We start from the raw sequence: 21,246 nt of genomic DNA, 5'->3' as shown, positions 1-21,246 counted from the left end.
ACATGTTGGCCAGACTCTATGAGCAGCGTAGAGCTATAGTGGAATACCAACTCCAACTTGCGCGGCGCAGTGGGAGTCAGCCTCCTCAATTATTTACAGAAGAGTGGGCCTGGTTGGCAGCCATCTGCCAGGTCCTTGGAAAATTTGAGGAGTCTACCCAGATGGTGAGCGGGGATGCTGCAATCATTAGCGTCACCATTCCTCTGCTATGCCTCTTGAGAAGTTCCCTGCAAAGCATAAAGGCAGACGCTTTGGAATCAGAAACGGAGGCGGGGGAAGACAGTATGTCGCTGGATAGTCAGAGCAACCTCATGTCTATATCTCAGCGCGTTGAGGAGGAGGGGGAGGAGCATGAGGAGGAGGGGGAAGAGACAGCTTGGCCCACTGCTGAGGGGACAGATGCTGCTTGCCTGTCATCCTTTCAGCATGTATGGCCAGAGGAGGAGGAGGAGGAGGAGGATCCTGAAAGTGATCTTCCGAGTGAGGACAGCCATGTGTTGCGTACAGGTACCCTGGCACACATGGCTGACTTCATGTTAGGATGCCTTTCTCGTGATCCTCGCATTACACGCATTCTGGCCACTACGGATTACTGGGTGTACACACTGCTCGATCCACGGTATAAGGAGAGCCTTTGCACTCTCATTCCCGAAGAGAAAAGGGATTCGAGAATGATGCTATACCACAGGGCGCTGGTGGACAAACTGATGGTAAACTTCCCATCCGACAGCGCTAGTGGCAGAAGGCGCAGTTCCGAGGGCCAGGTAGCAGGGGAGGCGCAGAGATCAGGCAGCATGTACAGCGCAGGCAGGGGAACATTCTCCAAGGCCTTTGCCAGCTTTATGGCTCCCCAGCAAGACTGTGTCACCGGTCCCCAGTCAAGGCTGAGTTGGCGGGAGCACTGTAAAAGGATGGTGAGGGAGTACGTAGCCGATTGCAGCACCGTCCTCGGTGACGCCTCTGCCCCCTACAACTACTGGGTGTTGAAGCTGGACACGTGGCCTGAACTCGCGCTGTATGCCCTGGAGGTGCTTGCTTGTCCTGCGGCTAGCGTCTTGTCAGAGAGTGTGTTTAGTGTGGCTGGGGGAATCATCACGGATAAGCGTACCCACCTGTCAACCGACAGTGCCGACAGGCTTACACTCATCAAGATGAACAAAGCCTGGATTTCCCCAGACTTCTCTTCTCCACCAGTGGACAGCAGCGATACCTAAGCAATACGTAGGCTGCACCCGCGGATGGAAGCATTGTTCTCTCTCACCATCCAAAACGGGGACATTTCTGCTTCATCAATCTGTGTATAATATTCCTCCTCCTCCTCCTGAAACCTCACGTAATCACGCCGAACGGGCAATTTTTCTTAGGGCCACAAGGCTCACTCATATAATTTTTCTAAACAATTTTTATACGTTTCAATGCTCTTAAAAGCGTTGAAACTTTAACTTGAACCAATTTTTCGTTCAACTGGGCTGCCTCCAGGCCTAGTTACCACTTAAGCCACATTAACCAAAGCGATTAATGGGTTTCACCTGCCATCTTAGTTGGGCATGGCCAATTTTTTCTGAGGTACATTAGTACTGTTGGTACACCAATTTTTTTGGGCCCTCACCTACAGTGTAATCATAGTAATTTCTATGTTCTTCGCCTGCACTCCTGGTACAGAAAGGTGTGTGGGATTGGCCTACACTTTAGCTACATAAATGTCTATACTGCAGCTACTGAAATGTGAAAGAGACTGTTATCTCCCTAAACTGCTGCAATGGGAATGTTACTGGGGCCTGTCTTGAGTGCTACTATTACTGAAATGGAACTAAGACTGCGCTCCCCCTATACTGCTGCTAGTGATATGTTAGTGGGGCCTGTCCCTAATGCTACCGCTGAAATGTTAATAATTGTGGGCTCTGCCTATACCGCTGCTAATGGTATGTCACTGGGGTGTGGAAACAGAGGCTTCACAAAGACATGATGGCGGCGAGGCCATTTCCCACCAACGCTGTTACTGTTAAGGTGCATATAACCACGGACACGTGTAGAGGACACATAGTGCCTCCAAAACATCCCCCTCCTCCTCCAACAATGAAAACATTCTTGGCAAATACCTTTGCATTGGTCGGTCTGGTGGCAGTCCAAGAATTTCACCTTTAACGACACAACAAGAGAGCACCACCATCCCCCCGCCACGGCCCACTTAATCCTGGCCACATTCCGAAAACCAACTACATAAAACCGCGCTACCAGGTCCGCAGTCACCACCACATTACCACCAACGAGGTTACTGTTAAGGTATATATTACCAGTCAGACTGGGGCATGCAGTGTGGGCCGAAACCCACCTGCATTAAGCACGACATTACTACCTCAGCTGTGTTGGGTAATGCAATGGGATATTTTTATGTACCGCCGGTGGCTTCCTGGCACCCACCCATGCTGTGGGTCCACAGAGAATTATAAATGCATCTGTTTCCACTTCTAAAGAACCCCAGTCTGACTGGGGCATGCAGTGTGGGCCGAAGCCCACCTGCATTAAGCACAACATTACTACCTCAGCTGTGTTGGGCAATGCAATGGGATATTTTTATGTACCGCCGGTGGGTTCCAGGGAGCCACCCATGCTGTCGGTCCACAGGGACTTGTAAATGCATCTGTTTCCACTTCTAAAGAACCCCAGTCAGACTGGGGCATGCAGTGTGGGCCGAAGCCCACCTGTATTAAGCACGACATTACTACCTCAGCTGTGTTGGGTAATGCAATGGGATATTTTTATGTACCGCCAATGGCTTCCTGGCACCCACCCATGCTGTGGGTCCACAGAGAATTATAAATGCATCTGTTTCCACTTCTAAAGAACCCCAGTCAGACTGGGGCATGCAGTGTGGGCCGAAGCCCACCTGCATTAAGCACGACATTACTACCTCAGCTGTGTTGGGCAATGCAATGGGATATTTTTATGTACCGCCGGTGGGTTCCAGGGAGCCACCCATGCTGTCGGTCCACAGGGACTTCACAATAGGGAGTTGTACCTGCCTGTGTCTATGAATTAAAAACCGCGGTCTGACTGGGGCATGCAGACACCTTGACAGAATGAATAGTGTGTGGCACATAGGTTCCCCATTGCTATGCCCACGTGTGCAGCTCCTGATGGTGGTGGCACAGGATTATATTTCTCATTGCTTCTGTACAGCATTGTGGGCTATCGCCCTGCCCCTTTTAAAGAGGGTCGCTGCCTAGCCGTGCCAACCCTCTGCAGTGTGTGCCTGCGGTTCCTCGTCATGGCAGACGCACTTATAAATAGACATGAGGGTGGTGTGGCATGAGGGCAGCTGAAGGCTGCGCAGGGACACTTTTGTGTGCGCTGTGGACACTGGGTCGTGCGGGGGGGTTGGGCAGCATGTAACCCAGGAGAAGGGGCAGCGGAGTGTCATGCAGGCAGTGATTGTGCTTTGTTGGAGGTAGTGTGGTGCTTAGCTAAGGTATGCATTGCTAATGAGGGCTTTTCGTAAGTAAAAGTTGTTGGGAGGGGGGGGGCCCACTCTTGCCGGTATTGTGGCTTAATAGTGGGACCTGTGAACTTGAGATGCAGCCCAACATGTAGCCCCTCGCCTGCCCTATCCGTTGCTGTGTCGTTCCCATCACTTTCTTGAATTGCCCAGAGTTTCACACATGAAAACCTTAGCGAGCATCGGCGAAATACAAAAATGCTCGGGTCGCCCATTGACTTCAATGGGGTTCGTTACTCGAAACGAACCCTCGAGCATCGCGATAATTTCGTCCCGAGTAACGAGCACCCGAGCATTTTGGTGCTCGCTCATCTCTAATTATCAGTCAATGAGGGCCATTGTATTAAGTCCTACGCAGACATGACGGTGAATGCTGTGGTCCTGTAATGAGTTTTTAGTCTTAGCCAAATGTGCATGTGTTTTTATATGGGAAGAGTAGTGTAACCCGCTGCTAGACACATATGGCAGCAACTTATCTTCCCTGAAAACTAAAGAATTGGGTATATTGAAATCTAATAGAATTTCCGGACAGCAGCTTACATATTAGGCCAGTTTCACATCTGCGGTGGAACCTCCAGATGTTTGAGGTTCCATCACAGACCTGGTTTAAAATGCTGGAAGAAAAAACGCTGTGTGCAGCACTTTTTCTTCCATCCAAAAGGGGGCCACGTGAGTCAGTGGTGACCATTCAGTGCTGTTCAGTTCCGTCCTGAGACTGCGCCGTTGGGGATTCACCTTTCTGGTCCCCCGATTGGGGCAGGAAAGCGGAACCCAGAGCGTAATTGTGAAACCATCTTTAGATGGCTGGTTAGTCACACCGTAATTGGTGGATTCTGTTGACATTAATTTAATGTTTCTGGCTACTTTTAGGATAAGGAGTCTGCAGGTGGACTTGTGGTATCTCAGGGCATCAGGTAGCTCTGTGCCTAAAATTACTATTGTTTTTTCCCTGCTTGCTTTAATCTAGTACCACTTGCTCCTTTGAAAGTTTCCATGGGGATTGTGTACATTTCACTGCTGCTAGTTATTATGACTTTGTATTATGGATATCCCTGATTAATGAGATTGATCTTAATATGATCGATTACATCTGAGTCATTCACTGCATCAGTCATTTTAATTACCAAACAAAAAGACGTGTAAATAGCCTTTTAGTTTGTGTTTGTTGATTAAGTGTTGTTACAGTACAATATGGTGCTATAAATGAGAGTTTTACTGTATTTAAACCTCTTGTTAATGACTATTCAATGTGCTGCCCTAATTGCTACTTATTAAAGGGAACCTGTCATGCCCTTCATGCTGCCCCCAGCGAGGGCAGCATAAAGCAGGGTCAGTCATGCTGACTCCAGCAGCCTGTCACCTATAGGGTAATGTGCAGTTGTATCAAGACCGTAGAGCTTGTTCCTGCAGCTCCCAGCAAGAGATGAGTCCAGTTTATTCATGAGGTGTTCCTAATCCTGCCCATCCATCCTGATTGACAGTTTTCTAGCCATTACACTGCATACTAAGAAAACTACCAATAATGGTTGGTGGACAGAGCTAGCAATACCTTATGAATAAACTGAGCTCATCTCTTGCCAGGAACTGCAAGAATAAGCTGTATGTTCTTAAAAACTACTGCACATTTCCCCATAAGTGACAGATCATGGAAATCAGTGTGCCCGTCACTATTTTATGCTGCCCTCAGTGAGTACATAAACTGCATGGCTGGTTCCATTTAACAGTCGTATATGGCTTAATCTATACACATTTTAAGATATTCCTGAAACATCTGCCGGAATCCTGTACCATAAGTTCATCATGTGAACAAGCTCCACTATTCAGATGCTTTGTTATATATCATGCTTCCCATTATATAATAAGCATGTCAGGACAATTTGCTACAATTTACATTACTTTGCCATCACAAAAATCAAACTGCTTCTTGTTAAAACCAGTGACTATGTCCTTTTCTCCACCATGATTCTAACAAAAGTAAAATGTAACATACGTGTAATATATAATCATCTTTTTTTGTTGTGTTTGCACTTTTACTGCCTGCAAAACAAAGAACAAAATTACTTTTATCACATTTAGTACTGCGAGTGCCCAAGGATCTATCACTTTGAAAGATTTGTGGATCTGAGGGCTTATTCAGCCGGCCGATATACGGCGTCTCTCTCTGCAGGGGGAGGAGGCTGGAAGAGCCGGGAGCAGTGCTCTGAGCTCCCGCCCCCTCTCTGCCAACTCTCCACCCCCTATGCACTATTTGCAATGAAGGGAGGTGGGATGGGGGCAGAGCTAATTCCCGTAACCTAGCCCCACCCCATGCCGCCTCCTCTTATTGCAAATAGTGCAGAGGGGCGGAAAGGAGGTGAAGAGAAGGCAGAGAGGGGGTGGGAGCTCAGAGCACTGCTCCCGGCTCTTCCGGCCTCCTCCCCCTGCAGAGAGAGACGCCGTATATCAGCCGGCGTGAATACCCAACCGATATACGGTCGTCTGAATAAGCCCTTAGAGTTTAAATAATACCTAAATAATAGCCCAACCTATCACCATGATTTCCCTAAGCAAGTATTAAAGAGTAGGGTCTCCCTCACACTGATGTTTTTGTACAGCGTTTAGCGCTGCGCTAAACACTGTATAATGCTCCCATTCATTTCAATGGGGCTGTTCAAACAAGTGTTAAAAATTAGAGATGAGCGAGTATACTCGGTAAAGGCAATTGCTCGAGCGAGCATTGATTGCCTTTACCGAGTACCTGCCCGCTCGAGATGAAACGTTCGGGTGCCAGCAGCGGGCAGGGAGCTGCGGGGGAGAGCAGAACGGAGGGAAGATCTCTCTCTCCCTCTCTCCCCCCCGCTCCCTCCTGCTGACAGCCGCTACTCACCGCTCCCCTGCGCCGGCACCCGAACCTTTCATCTCGAGCGGGCAGGTACTCGGTAAAGGCAATACTCGCTCGAGCAATTGCCTTTATCGAGTATACTCGCTCATCTCTATTAAAAATGCAGAGTTTTCATCGATGCGCTTTGAAAGCAATGTATGTTCTATTTTTGCCCGTTTACAGCTGTGTGTCACCTTTGATATGAATGGGCAGCGGTTTCAGTGCTGCTGAAAATGTGGCACAACTTGGTACCGCGTTTTTGTCAATGTTAAACACAGGTTGTTACCCTGATTTTCGGCCGGGGGGCTTGAAATATAAGCCCTACCCCGAAAGCTAAACTACATGAAAAAAAACCAAAAGAACAATCACCTAGCAGGCGCAGTCTGGGTCCCTCTCGCTGCTTTAGGCAGGCTTCTGGGCACTTGTCATCACTGAAAAAGCATCTCTTGATGATAACGGGGTTTGAAGACCCACTGACTCCAGCAAGAGATTGCTCTGACTGGTTCATCGAGCACTGGCTCAGCCAATCAGAGCCAGCGCTCGATGAACCAATCACAGCCATGAAGCATTATAGTTGGGGGCCTTGTTACAGGTTTTGCATTAGGACCCAGGAGCTTCAAATTACGCCTCTGCTTTGAAGGGTAAAATAATCTAGATTTAATTTGGCGAAACAAACTCAATCCATTATTTTTATTTATCTTAACTTGTGTATTTGTTCTATGTTTTCATTTTAAAGTATATTTGAGACATTAAACTGTGTAAATATCAATAAAAATTGGAAAAACTGAGGTGTTCTAAAAGTTTGACCAGTCGTGTATTTTATACAGAAAAATGCCTTTTTCTCTACTTACCAGACTCTCCCCTCTCCCCCCCCCCCGCCCCTTTCACATCTCCTGCACTGATCAGTCGCTCTCAGTTCACTGGTACAGTAAAAATTCATCTTCGGTGAGAGAAAGTTGAAGACAAATTATCAGCCTATTAAGGGATCATATTGCAGCTGCTGCCCATAGAAGTCTACGGAGAGAGAAGGGGAGCAGCTGCAAAGAAAGAGAGGTTCTACACAGACACACTTGTAACTCTTTAAATTAAGATTTGATAATAAGGTTACCCAGATCTGGGTTCTCTCATACGTCCATATTAATTAGTGATCAACAGAGAAAGAACAAGAGAGACATCAAGTGTGTAAAGTCGCTGCTCTGCTCTCTCTAAAGAGCCCAGCCCAATTTTAACTTTATTTATACTGTGAATACACAAAGATAGAATAGTGACCTATCATAGTGGACCACCTTCCTAAACTTAACAAATCATGACAAGGTTTAACCCCTTAATGACGCGGCCATTTTTCTTTTTCCATTTTCGTTTTTTCCTCCCCCCTTTAAAAAAATCATAACTCTTTTATTTATCCATCCACGTCACTGTATGAGGGCTTGTTCTTTGCGGGATGAGTTGTATTTTTCAATGGTGCTATTTAAAGTACCATATAATGTACTGAAAAACTTTTAAAAAATTCTAAGTGGAGTAAAATGGAAAAAAAACGACGTTTTGCCATCTTTTAGTACGTCTTGCTTCTACGGCGCACAAATGGCAACAAAAACGACATGATAACTTTATTCTATGGGTCGGTACGATTACTACGATGCCAAACTTGTTTAGGTTTTTTTTTACTATACTCCTCTTTTTTTTTTTAAAAGACATAAAATTTTTTTCAATTATTTTCTGTCGTCATTTTGTGCGCGCAATAACTTTTTTATTTTTCCGTCGACGTAGTTGAGCAAGGTTTCATTTTTTGCGGGATGTCCTGTAGTTTCTGATAGTACCATTTTGGAATACATATGACTTTTTGATCGCTTTTTATTGCGTTTTTTCTTGGAGACAGGGTAACTAAAAAAGTGCATTTCTGGCGTTCTTCATTTTTTGTTTCGGACGACGTTCACCGTGCGGGAAAAATTATGTGCTACTTTGATAGATCGGACTTTTACGGACGCGGCGATATCAAATACATATTTTTAATTTATTATTTAGATTTTTTAATAATAGATATGGCAAAAGGGGGGTGATTTAAACTTTTACAACTTTTTTTTTTTTTCAATTAAAAAAAAACTTTATTGATTCTTTTTTTTACTTTACTTTGAAGTCCCCCTGGGGGACTTTAAGATGCGATGCTTTGATCGCTCCTGCAGTATGACGTAATGCTATAGTATTACGTCATACTGCTTTTTGACAGGCAGCCTATGAAGCCACCCCACGGGGACGGCTTGATAGGCAGTCTGCTAAGGCAGCCCTGGGGCCTTTCATTAGGCCCCCGGCTGCCATGATACGTGCAAGGCTCCCCCGATCTCACCGCGGGGGGGCCGCGCGGGACCCCCGAACATCGTTCGGGGGATTTAAATGCCGCTGTCAGAATTGACAGCGGCGTTTAAATGGTTAATAGCCGCGATCGGCCGCGCGGCCGCTCGCGGCTATTGCCCGCGGGTGTCAGCTGTTATAAACAGCTGATGCCCGCACTGTATGAAGAGAGGTTGCCACGCAACCTCTCTTCATACATACCCCGACGCTCCATGACGTACCAGGTACGTCATTGGTCGTTAAGGGGTTAATGAATAATTATGTGACTTGCTCACACCATGATAGTAAAGGAATGTGGACACAATGACCACACATGGTCTTCAGGAAACACTGCTTTTACTAGCTTTAGGAACAGCTTAGTGAGACTAAATATTAAACCTTAAATAACAAGTGTAACAGATTACCTTAATGCTTTCACACAGTACTGCTTACTTCTAGTAAGTGTTTTTGCTACCTAACCTAGAGCTAGATTCACTTCTCATTACTGCTGTATAATGTCCTCCATGTTGCTTCTGTATAGATGAAATAATTATAGGGGAGCAGAATTTCCTATTCTCTACAAGTTTTGTGTGTAGAATATATCATAGCAGCTATTCACTTTTTTTGAAGTCCTAATGCAGGGATAAATCATCAGAAATACTCAATGTGTTGTCCTTATAATCGGACAGCCACATTAAATATACCCTATTGTTGTGAACTTCCATGTAAAATGGCAATTACCAGACATGTGTATAAAGGATGGCTTGTTGACAAAAAAAAGTTTAGGAATACAAGGTTATGTTCGTGTTTGAAATGTTTTTCAATACGCAGCACTGCATTTGTAGTCAAATTATTTATGCTAACTGACCATGAAACATCAATGTTTCATAGGCATTCCCATGCATTTCGACTGGCGTCTTTGGTGAGTATTCTTTACGTTTTGTTGTTTGTTTGTGCTTTTATTTTTCACAACAGTTTCTTAGCAGTAAAACCATTGTTTCCGCAGGATACCCTGCCGAGGAGGCCGCTGAAGTGGCGCTGGGAACTATTAGGAGCTATCTGGAGGAGAAAAAAGACAAGGTGAGAGCCTTGGTTAGAGAAAATCACACAAAAAGAAGGAAAGTGATAAACAGATGGAATAGACAAGAGAACTGCAGTGATAAACACAGTCAGAGGGAGACATGAAATTGGAAAGGAAAGTTTGAAAAAAAAAATCTGTACTGCGCGCATGCATGACGGCAAGCCGCCACAGGTCCATCCGCAGTACAGAACGTAATCCGGCTCTGCCGTGTGCAGGAGGCCTTTTTGGCTTGATTGAAAAGTGTCATCCTTGAGCTTCTCCTGCATAGGAGACAGAAACCCAAGACAGATCCAATGCAGGAGATAAAAACGCAATGTGAAAAGACACTTGATGTTCCGTATTTACTGACTAATGCCAATTATTTATTTGTTTTTGTATGGCTAATACTACGTTAGGTAAAAGGAAGAAATACTGACTAGGATGGAGCTGAATGGGCATAGGAAAGGAATGTACAGTATATTATCCTATAAATTGATGTTTCTTGACTACGAAGCACATCTGTCATACACAGCAGATCCCAGTTTCATATTTCTGAACTCTGCTGAGCTTTATACCGCCTACTAGCACCTAATTAATTACAGATTAGAAAAAAAATCTCTGCAGTCTAGACCCCCCACCTCTTTATCGTGTACTAACAGAAATGCCCCTCTTGCCTTCTACTCGTACAAGTTGCCATTCTCTAACACCTTTTCTATTGCAGCAGCAATGTGCAGCTGTCGATGCTACTATGAGATTTATGTATGCACAATCAGCTTTGCTGAACAATCATTTTACCAATGATCGAATTGTGCATTTAGATTTGGCAATGATCATGAACACAAAGAATAACATTTTGTCACATAAGGAGGTAATGCACGATGATTGCCTACATGTATGTGACAGCACTGTGCAGTGGAGTTGTAACTTTTTGCATATGAAATGGTCTCTTCCTGAATTTCTTTTATGTATTGAATTCTTTCTTCTTCCTTCTTGCGTGTTTGCAACTTTAGACATGACTTTTTTTTAAGTAACGGTGAGAACAAATTAGAAAGAGGTTAGAAAAAGGTACATTCATTAACGAAATACTATATGACTAAAAGGATTAAGGGAAGTTTGAGAAAACCCATCTGATCTGGCCTCCATCATATGCATTATTCTGCCTTCATTTACGTTTACTTCTATGTCCTTTTTTATCCAGCCCTTTGATGTCCACTCAGACCTCCTCTCAGCATCCTCTTGATCAGTGCAGCAGTAATCTTTGTCCCTCTTGGGCCTCAGCTACTTTGTTACAAACATTCCTATCTTCTTGTCCTCTAAATCGCCCTCTTTTTCAGTTTGTGTCTCCATTGTGCCAGTTCAATATAAAAAGATGCACTAAAGTCTCTGTCTTGATTTTCAGTTTGACCGTATTATAATCTGTGTCTTCCTGGAGAAAGATGAAGAGATTTATCGCAAGAAACTTCCAGAATATTTCCCCTTCGGTGAGTGAATGGCAGCTCTGTGTGTACAGTACCTGGTGGAAGCAAGATGGTTGTCCGGCTCGAATAGCAGCTGCGGGGAATTTACTTTCCCTTCAACTGCTGTGCCATTCAGATTACTCTTTGCTCCAACCGCTTTAATACTTTATATAATGTAGTCCCCTTAAAACTAGAATAGATAAAGGATTCTATATACAAGGCCGCTTCTCGGTTATTAGTGGGAGATCGGAAAACCTAGAAATGGAATGATTATGGCAAATTACGTTTAGCAACAAGTTATTATGACCAAAGTTGATTATAAAATCAGTTGTGTTCGATTTTTGGTCATTGGGAGAATAAGGTTTCTCCTTGCGAGAGCTTTCATAGGCCATGCAATGCTCCCTGGGTAAAAGGTATGCAAATAAGAGATAGAACAATACCACAACACCTATTAGGAGGTGGCTTCTTTTATGAGTCAATGTGTGACTTTTCAACAGGCCTTATAACATGACTGAGGATATAAACCAAGCCTCTGCCAAAGATGACTAAGGATATATATTTTTAGTCATGTTGCAAGGCCTGTTGAAAGGTCGGATACTGACTTAAAGAGAAGCTAACTTCCAGCAGGTGGCACTGTGGAGGTATTTTTTCAACCCCCATTTGATCATTAATGGATATTGTTAGATTCGTTTTATAATATAGACTGTTGAATTATACGGTATTTTGTTTGTGGATGGTATACTTATACAACTCCTATAATTTGTCTTTTTGAATGATCACAAAATATTTTTGTTCAACCCTACGTAATGTAATATAACCATTTTGGCAATCAGAATATGTATCAATGGGGCTTTATTCATTGGTATGTCTGATAAAGCCCCATACCATTAGGACTAGCAGCGTTTTGGTGTATATTTTTATATTAGAATTCCACTTACCCTTACACAGTCAAACGCTATGCAATCAGTGTTGACCATTTTGCATGGACACATCCATTGATGAGGAGAATGCTACCCCCCCCCCCCCTCACTTGTGAATGTATTGATATATTTCCAGGAGGAATTAATTGAGAAACAGCATAATACAGTGTTCTAAGAAATAATGTGGCAGCATTACTTTTTCTTAAGAAATATAAGCATTTAATAATACAGAGATGTCAGGAGAGTGGATATATCTAGGGTCGGTTTTAGACAAAGTGTGGCCCTGAGCAAACTTAAAGATGGGGCCAGAAATTCCAAGATATTTTACCAACACAAGCACGTTCAGTCAAGTCAGCACATTTAAAACAAATAAGACTATGTTTTCCTCCCGTTCTCAGACCCCAGGCTAGACCAGACTAAAAAAAAAAAAAAAAGATCAGATCCCAATACCCAAACCAGTCTGCGCTGCTTTGCACATACCTGCAAATCCTACGCACAGCATAGGTACCTCTGGACAGTGTCCTCCTCAGGCTCAATGATGCAAAAATGTGTAAAACAGAAGAAGTCAGCAGCACAACCAGATAGTATAAAAACACTAGTGGGGGAGCAAATTCAAGAACGTGCACGCTCTGCTAAGGATCCAGACTTCAAATGGAGCCATTCATATCACACAATAAGGCTCCATTGCACAAGAGTTCTGACCAGGAGCAGGTTAAGGTTACCAAGAACTCTGTGGACTGTGTCTAAAATTTTAATAACGTTCTGAAAATTACTGCATAAATACAATAACAGAACCAAGATTACTATGTAGATACGATACCAGAACTAAGCTTACTGTGTTGATAAGTTACTAGAACCAAATCTATAACATATTTACAATACCAGAACCAAGCTTACTACATAGATACTGTACCAGAACCAAGCTTATCACACAGACACTGTGCCAGAACCAAGCTTACTACTTATATAAAGTAAACAAACTTACTACATACAGTAAATACCATGCAGGAAATAGGCTTACAATGTAAGATGTGGAAACAGAATTATTCCTGAATAGATACGGTACTAGTATCTATGAGCCTACACTTTTCTTTGGCAGAAAAAAATACCCATTGAGGGTACATGCACACAGACGATATTTCTGTCCAATTTCAGTCTGAAAATCGAACAGAAATAGCACTCATTCATCTGAATGATTTTATGCCCATGGGCTTTCTTTTACTTGAACGAATAGTCAAAGTCAATGTGCAGTGTTCTGCACATCGGATGGACGGAATCTATGTGTGCTCTCTGATATTTTTAACACCCGTGTGCATGTATCCTACCTGTGTAAAAAAAATTTGATCCATAAAAAAATAGTATATAGTTGATATAGAGTTATGTCATTATTTTATATGCCCTGATCTGTGGTTTTATTGCAAATGAACACTTTACATTTGTTGTATATTTTGACACCCCCGTTGAAGTCAAAGGGGAAAATCCACAACAAATTTTCAACCACTCCACAGCATAAATTGACATTCTGTGGATTTAAAACCCAAACTGATCAGTTTTTGCAGCTTGTAGTTCTAGTTAGCCACTTAGTCGTTCACGACCCTCGGGGACCCTAATGGCGAGCTCCCTCCATGTTTTTCAGTTTTGCACTGCTTATTTCAGTTATGTGATATCCATGCCAGTATCCGCTCTGACAGTATCAGTCATCGTGTCCTTTGGCGGCCAGGTCTTTTGCCCCGGATCTGTCCAAGCATTATAGATTTCTCTAACAACTCTGCTCGTATTAAATTGGCCAAAATACAAGAGTCTGTGTCCGATCATCTTGGCCTCCAGTGATATATCGGGTATTGTACAATTCAGGACTTCTCTGTTTGTTACTCTCACCGTCCAGGGTATACGCAGCAGCTTACTCCAGCACCACAGCTCAAACACATCAATCCTCCTCCTATCAGCTGTTTTAGCAGTCCAGTTTTCACATCCATACATGGCTATGGGGAGAACGGTGGTTTACACTATCCTGCGTTTAGTTGCTATACCAATATCCTTACTTTTCCAGATTTTGTCTATGTTTAGCATTGCGCTTCACCCCAATGCTATCCTACGTTTTATCTCTGGCATAGATTCTCCAGCCTGGTCAATTTATGAGCCAAGGAAGATGAAGTCTCACACGCATTCTATGACCTCATTGTCAATTTTAATTTGAATTTGGCCATTATTTGCAGTGGTCATAATTTTAGTCTTTAAATTCAGATAGGGGCCCATTTTTTCACTTTCAGCTTTAATCTTCCATATCAGCTGCTTCAGACCTGCTTCTGTTTCTGCCAGCAGAGTTGTGTCATCCGCATAACGGAGATTGTTGACGTTTCTTCCACCTATTTTCACCCCGATTTCCAATTCATCTAGGCCCATTTTACGCATGATCATTTCCGCAGCTTGTGGGTGACATTTAATGAAATCTTATCCACTCTGCTGTTATAGTAAAAAGCTGTAAATTTTCCACAGTGGAGTATACGCAGTGTATTTTCCAACATGGAAACATATTTGTATACGAAAATCCAACGTGTATTACATTTGAAGCAGTGTGGATGAGATTTTAATATATCTTATCTACACGCTGCAAAAACAATCTGCATAGAAAAATGACCCATGGTGAGTATTTTAAATCCACACCACGTCAATGTATGCTGTGAATTGTGGGGTAAAATCTGATGAGAATGCACACCAAAATCTGTGACAAGTGCACATGTAATAGATGTGGATTTTATCTAAAACTTAAGTGCAGGTTTTGATGCAGAAATCTGCAAAATCCCCAATCGACAGTTCTTTGCGAATGATATGCCCTGTCTGGATGTACCTGCACACGTGCCATATTCACTGTGGGCTTTCCACAGTGGAAAACTGTAGCAAATACACCGGAAAACTATAGTGGCCAATCTCCACCTAAATACTGCGGATTCGTCTGTGGTTTTTATTGCAAATGAGCTGCAGATTTTAACCCTTGTATTTAAGCCCTAAGGCCTGTGTTACACGAGCATATGCATATTGCGTGCGCAGCGTCGTTTTTTACTGCACGCAAAAAACACCAATGCTCTCAACCATGGAAATTACCAATTAGTTTAAAGAGTTTAAGATGTGCTCTTTTCCTGCACAAATGCGCAGGAAAGTAGAGCATGTTGCATTTTTTTGGTGTGACCAAAATGCAAACACAAAATATGTTTTTTGTGAACGAAATTGAAAATTAATGGGTTCTATTTTCTGTGTATTGTGTATCTAAAACTTTCATGCTCAAATACATCCTCATGTCACAGGCCTAAATCCGTATTCTGTGGCTTCAGAACCCTCAGTGTTTTTCAAATATGCTGTGGATTCACTGCGGAAATTTTCCACTTCTTAGGCTGCTTTTACTTGGCCGAGAAAATCTTGCAGGAATTTGAAACCCATTCTTTCGAATGCGGTCATATTCATGACCAATTTTTTTCCTGCATTGCACTGCGGCAAAAAAAATCACAGCATGTCCTACATCTTCGCGACTGCGATGTGAGGTTTGGACACTCCAATTGCCGATCGCAACTGTACTGAAGTGATGGGCGGTGTTTTTGACACGAAAACACCTCATATCCGCGGGTACATCACATGTGCATGAGCACAATATCGGTCCGAGTTTCACGGCCTGATATCTCGCTCAACCATATGCAGGAAATTTTAAAAATCTCCTCCTATGGCTTCTACTGCAAATGCCACGGAATGTCAGCAGCAAAACCTGCTTTGGAAACTCTGCAGCATTTGCGCTGTGTGGAAAGGTACCCTTTACATTCACAGTAATATATAAACAAAAAAGCATCATTTGGTGCATTTTTTGCTATTACAGACCAATCACATGGGAGCATACCCATTGAGATCTTGTCCTGTGTTTATCATGATATAGCCCGCCTCCGGCTGCGAGAATTCTTGCAGCGGGACCCAAGCGCCTGCAGAGAGCACCGCGGACTCACCCGCTCCTGCAGTTCCGGCTCCTTTCATGTGCCGGCTGCCGGGCAGCCGGCGCATGCGCTGAGCGGAGCTGGCGGCCGGTGAGTGATGTTTCTGGGTGGGGCTCTGCGAGCCCCACACAGAATTAGGACATGCGGCGGTTTGTTTGCTGCGCATGCTTTCGCGCAGACAAACCGCGGCCGTCTGCATAGGATTGTGTATTGTAATGCAATCCTATGCAGGCGTCCAGGGGCGGAATTTCTGCCCGTCTGCAGGCGGCCATAGAAGGACTGCAGATAGGACTGTGTGAATGCAGCCTTATTGACACAGTACAAACATATTTACAGCTTTCCTGCAACAAACATATTCTCTACATAGAAGAGAATCTCACCTAAATATTGCACGTGACCCTTAGTAAATCATTGCAGGTTGACCTGAGGACGCATCCTTAGAATGAGGTGAGGAGTACCAATAAAATATGGCTTGTCTAATTAATAGTTAATCAGCAAAGATGGTTATAAAAAGTCCAAATAAAAAAGTAATGAACTGTAATGAGGCCGGAGATACACCGAGCAGAGGAAGAGTCAGGGACCTGTTCTCAGAGCACAGAGATCTTGGGAGCTGAACAGACCTGTGTGTTGTAGGACTGTGTTGCTTCTTGCTGCTATGACTCCCTCTCCTTATGTGCACTTCATTATACTACTGCAATTCCCATTTGACTCCTTCCTGCATATAAATACAGGAGGAAATAGAACTACAAACTTGAGAATACATAAACCAGAATTTCCTCATAATTGAATTAATTCATCACATATTAGTATAACCCAGGAAGGATTCTTTTGATTTTTTTTCTAAAGCAAAAAGGGACAGTAAATTAATTAAAATTAAGAATTGGCAGCATCTAAAAGTTGACTCTTTTCAAGAGTTAAATAGATTGTGCGGCATTCATAACTGCCATTCACTAGAAGAAACAGTATGATTCTGATTTCAATAATAAATGAGAAGTATATCAACAAAACTGCTGGCGGGGACAGTCTGGAAGTGGCAGCTTATTGTGTAAAATATGAATTTATCTTCTCTTTTCATCAGGCTAGTTTATACTGACTGCCACAGGATTGAAAGCTTTAAAAGCTTCAATGCTGAATACAAACGATGAGAGGGTTGGAAGACAAGCCCCCCCTCCCCCTCACACACCTTGAGAAAGAATGGCACAGACTTTAATGGATAGATGTAGGTTTCCATAACTTTTGCAGAGTCCTTCACTGTGAACAGCGGTGGAGGGCTCAGGTGTGGTAGTGGTGGGTGGCCCGGTTTTTGCCCCCCCACTAACATTATTCTCCCAATTGAAATGTTATAAATGTCAATTATCAGAAGACCCAATAAATAGATAAAATATTAGTTGTAGGGCAATGCACAGTTGACACATATAGGGGACAGAGACTGTAACTCACAGAAGAACCCTAATTCAGACCAGACCTCAAAATTAACCCAGAGCTTCAGATCAGATGGCTAAAATATTTATTGCGCTGCTACCCACTATGTGGGAGATTTATTAAGAACAGCATACACCGTTCTTAATATGATTTCCCCCAGTGCACGATGCACCTAAAATATAAAGAGGCACACGCCTCTTCACATATTGGGTGCATCCTGGCTGCTCTGTGCGCCCGCGCAGAAATGTCCGCCAGGTCCAAGCTAGCGTATGTTTCTGGTATAATTGACACTATTTTCCACCATAAATTATACATAAATGTGTCAGTCCCTGATGGCCACATAATCTCCAAACAAGTTCCATTCACTTTATAAAAATTTTACAAAGGCCTCATGAAAAGTTGAAAATTTACAAATCTGTGCAAATTCCCACTTCTGCAAAAATTTTGTAACTCGTATCGCGCAACACATGAACATGCCAAGTGTTATAGGAAACCCATGGCCAGTTGACATTGTATGTACGATTCAGTTCTGTGAAACTGACCAGAATAGGACGTGCTACGATGTTTTTCACGTGGAGCATTGGTTCATATGAAAAAACTCCTATGTGTATAGCCTAATTTATTATAATGAGTGCATATGCCACCTGTGAAATACACAAACGGCGCACAGACCAACATTATAGCTGTGTGAGTGAACCCTAACGACCCCTTTGCTTACACCTCTGGCCTATACATATGTACACATCTTGCCACTGATCAGCCATTATTGCTGGGCGGAACTGCAGCTGGCTATACGTTTCCTCTACAGTGACAAATGTCTGGCTGCCCATGTGGTGCTTCGGTGGACTTGTTCTGCTAGAGTGGGAGCTGCTTTGACAGAGTAGCTCGTTTGTGTCTCATAGATGGTCCTATTTGGATGATCCCTCTAAGACTTCTCTATGCCCTTCCTGGGAAAGACGACTGCATGAGACAACCACCTTTAAAGTCTATGGACGTGTCGACAGACATATCAGGAGAACCTCAATAGTTCAGACCCGAGTGCAGTGTGAACAGAGCTAAATGTCATCCGATCTCCAGAGTATCCAGGATGCATTAGGATTCTTCTTGGGATGTTTTCTGCTCTAGACAGCGATCCATTTCTATTTTGATGAAAAATGACAGAAAGGGAGGAATTCATACAAAAGAGTGTTGAACTGAACCTAATGTATAAAGTGGTCCCGGGAGAATTCTCTAAATATAAGTGGAAAATATTTTCAAAAGTCACTTAGAAATTGACTCCTACAAGAGGAGAAGCAAACAAAAGTACGGCCAACTGTCATGTCACGGAAGAAACCAATATTTTGTAGGTTTTTTCTCATGGTCTCATTAAAATATGCTTATAAAATGATTTCGAAAGGAGAATAGATGAAACTTTTACATAGAATTGTCCCATATTGATCCCCCCTAATTCCTGGCCTGGAGTCTCCTGGAATATGCAAGTACTGTATGTTCCTAAGCTGCTATCTTGTGATTCAGCCCATACAATGGCTGTGTCAGCTGTATGTATAGCAGAGGGCCTGAAGGGAAGCAGATATTTTATTTATATATGTTCTGTCATTCAGTGGTGCTCACATTGGTGCAGGAAAGGCATGATATTATGTTGTGAAGGTGACTTGCACAGGGATGGGGACATAATTGGTTTGCTCAGATTGTAATTCTCTCTACTTTTCCAGAGTAGCACAGAAGGCGCCCTCTAGTTGCGGGGTAAGACAACTGTGTGTAAATCAGAGACATCTAACATAGGGCAGCGTGTGCATCTAACAACGGGTGAATTTTAAATCAGAATCTTGATATTATATACACAAGCATGTTTTGTGTGTAGATGTGTTTACTATAGATTAATGTTTTATGAGAATTTGAATATGTTTTGCCATAATGCGTGGCACCACGCCATTTACTTCACTGGGGCTGACAGAAATGGCCAAGTACTAGCACTTGCTATTTTTGGTAGTCCCATTGAAAATTAATTAACTGGCACTGCATGTGCAAACACCGCTTCATTCATTCTTCTTACTGTGGGGGTGCAGTGAGCCCGCAGTGAGGTGAAGAAGAAAACAAAGGACCCCTGTTTTTCGAATTGGTAGGCGACTCAGTGGTGAGATCCACACCGATTAGACTATCGCTTATCCAATGAATAGGTGATAAAAGTCAATTAACATTTTAATCATTTGCAAGCCGCAAAAATCTGGGGCTTTTGACTGCATTGCAGTCAGATATCGGTTGTGCAGTGAGAGCCTATCATTCAGGTTTTTTTTTAACCTCTCCTATATAATTGCAGGTAAGCATGGGATGCGATGGTGAAAAGAACATTTCTGTGACTAATAAGGCTGGGGCAACTGGGGTTGCATGACCAATAAAATTACTCCCTGGCCCTGCAAGCTTGCTTTGACTTTGAAATGAATGAGCTGCGACCATTGTTAAGGGACACCAAGAATCTAACCTCTCTGGATTGTTTTCACCCTTTGGTCATGACACGCTACGATTGACCCTGCAACCTCATACAAGTCAATGTGAATGTGAGGTAGCAGAACTACACTGCAATTTTTGATCACACAACCACGTGGAGCCCTAGCCTAAGAGCCAGGACCTAGGACAGCTCCGATTATGACAATGGTCATGCCGCAGTGTCATTGTTTACAATGTGACCAAAAGGTGCGTCCCTGATTGGACGAGAGAGTCAATAAATTTGTTTTGGAAGAGAATCGTGTAGTAACAATGTACCGTACAGCTAAGTGCTGCAGGTCCTTTGTGAGTGTTCTGAAGAAAAAAAACACAAAGACACAATAACTGTTTAGCTGCATGCCTTTACAGAGTATTTCTCTTTTTCAGTCTGCATAGAGTGTTTGCATGCTACTAAATGCATGCCTGGGAGGTCCGCAGATCCAAAAATCAGCAAATTTGTATATAGGGATTCTGTCATCAGTTTCGTGCTGCCTGAACCGCTGGCAGCGTGACCCCGGGACAAGGATGCCTGTTGCCCTTATGGGTGTGTTATTCTAAAAATTTGACTCGAAGCTGATCTCCGAGTCACAGGGGCCGACCTCTCCAGACCAGATGTATGAAGACTGACAGCTCTCTCCCTATACAAAAAAGGGGAGAGAAGTCCGCTTTCATGCCATGGACAGGGGGAGGCTGGCACGGCCCACTCCTATGACTCAGAGATCAGCTCCCAGCCAAACTTCAAAATGTATTCATTTTGAAACAGCAGAGTTTCAGAATAAAACACCCCTCGGGGGCAATCGGCTTCCCTTTCCCAAGTTCATGCTGCCCGTGGTTTGGGTAGCATGCACCTGAAAGCAGAATCACTTTAAGACTTTGGCAGCAATTAGTAACGAAAGTCCAGTGTTTATAGAAGCTGCAGATCTTTAAATAAATGTCATTTTTTTAATCAGATGACTATATTAAATGTCTTACTCCGGGTCAAAAAGAAACACTAATAAACATAATTCTTAGGGCACTATCACACAAGTGCTAGCACTCCTATTTTGCAGGTAATTGCCGAGCTGAACTTACAAGCGCAGGTACAGCCCAGCAATTACTCTAAATTGCTAGCATTAGTGGTGCTGTGTAATGGCGCCCTTAAGAAGGGGTTGCTTCATTATTGAATACTGCATTTTTCTTTTAGATTAAGCAAAACGTTTTTCAGTTAAAACCATTTAAAAATGCACCAATGTCTAGATATTGCTGGTACAC

At 43.2% G+C, this 21,246-nt stretch overlaps 1 protein-coding gene across 2 annotated transcripts in view; it reads left to right on the top strand.

Annotated features, from left to right (window-relative positions):
- Positions 1 to 21,246, top strand: part of MACROD1 (mono-ADP ribosylhydrolase 1) — a 656,520-nt gene that overhangs the window by 631,716 nt on the left and 3,558 nt on the right. Inside the window, exons 7-10 of one of the 2 annotated variants that reach the window (XM_066583990.1) lie at positions 9,573 to 9,603; positions 9,688 to 9,761; positions 11,141 to 11,222; positions 19,227 to 19,257. In XM_066583990.1, the coding sequence (XP_066440087.1) occupies positions 9,573 to 9,603; positions 9,688 to 9,761; positions 11,141 to 11,222; positions 19,227 to 19,231 (192 nt within the window). In that variant the 3' untranslated portion in view covers positions 19,232 to 19,257. The remainder of the gene's footprint in view (positions 1 to 9,572; positions 9,604 to 9,687; positions 9,762 to 11,140; positions 11,223 to 19,226; positions 19,258 to 21,246) is intronic. The other variant, XM_066583989.1, reaches the window with a different exon arrangement.

This window comes from Eleutherodactylus coqui, chromosome 11, assembly GCF_035609145.1.
Source record: "Eleutherodactylus coqui strain aEleCoq1 chromosome 11, aEleCoq1.hap1, whole genome shotgun sequence".
NCBI lineage: Eukaryota > Metazoa > Chordata > Amphibia > Anura > Eleutherodactylidae > Eleutherodactylus > Eleutherodactylus coqui.
This window is presented reverse-complemented; position numbering and strand designations above follow the sequence as displayed.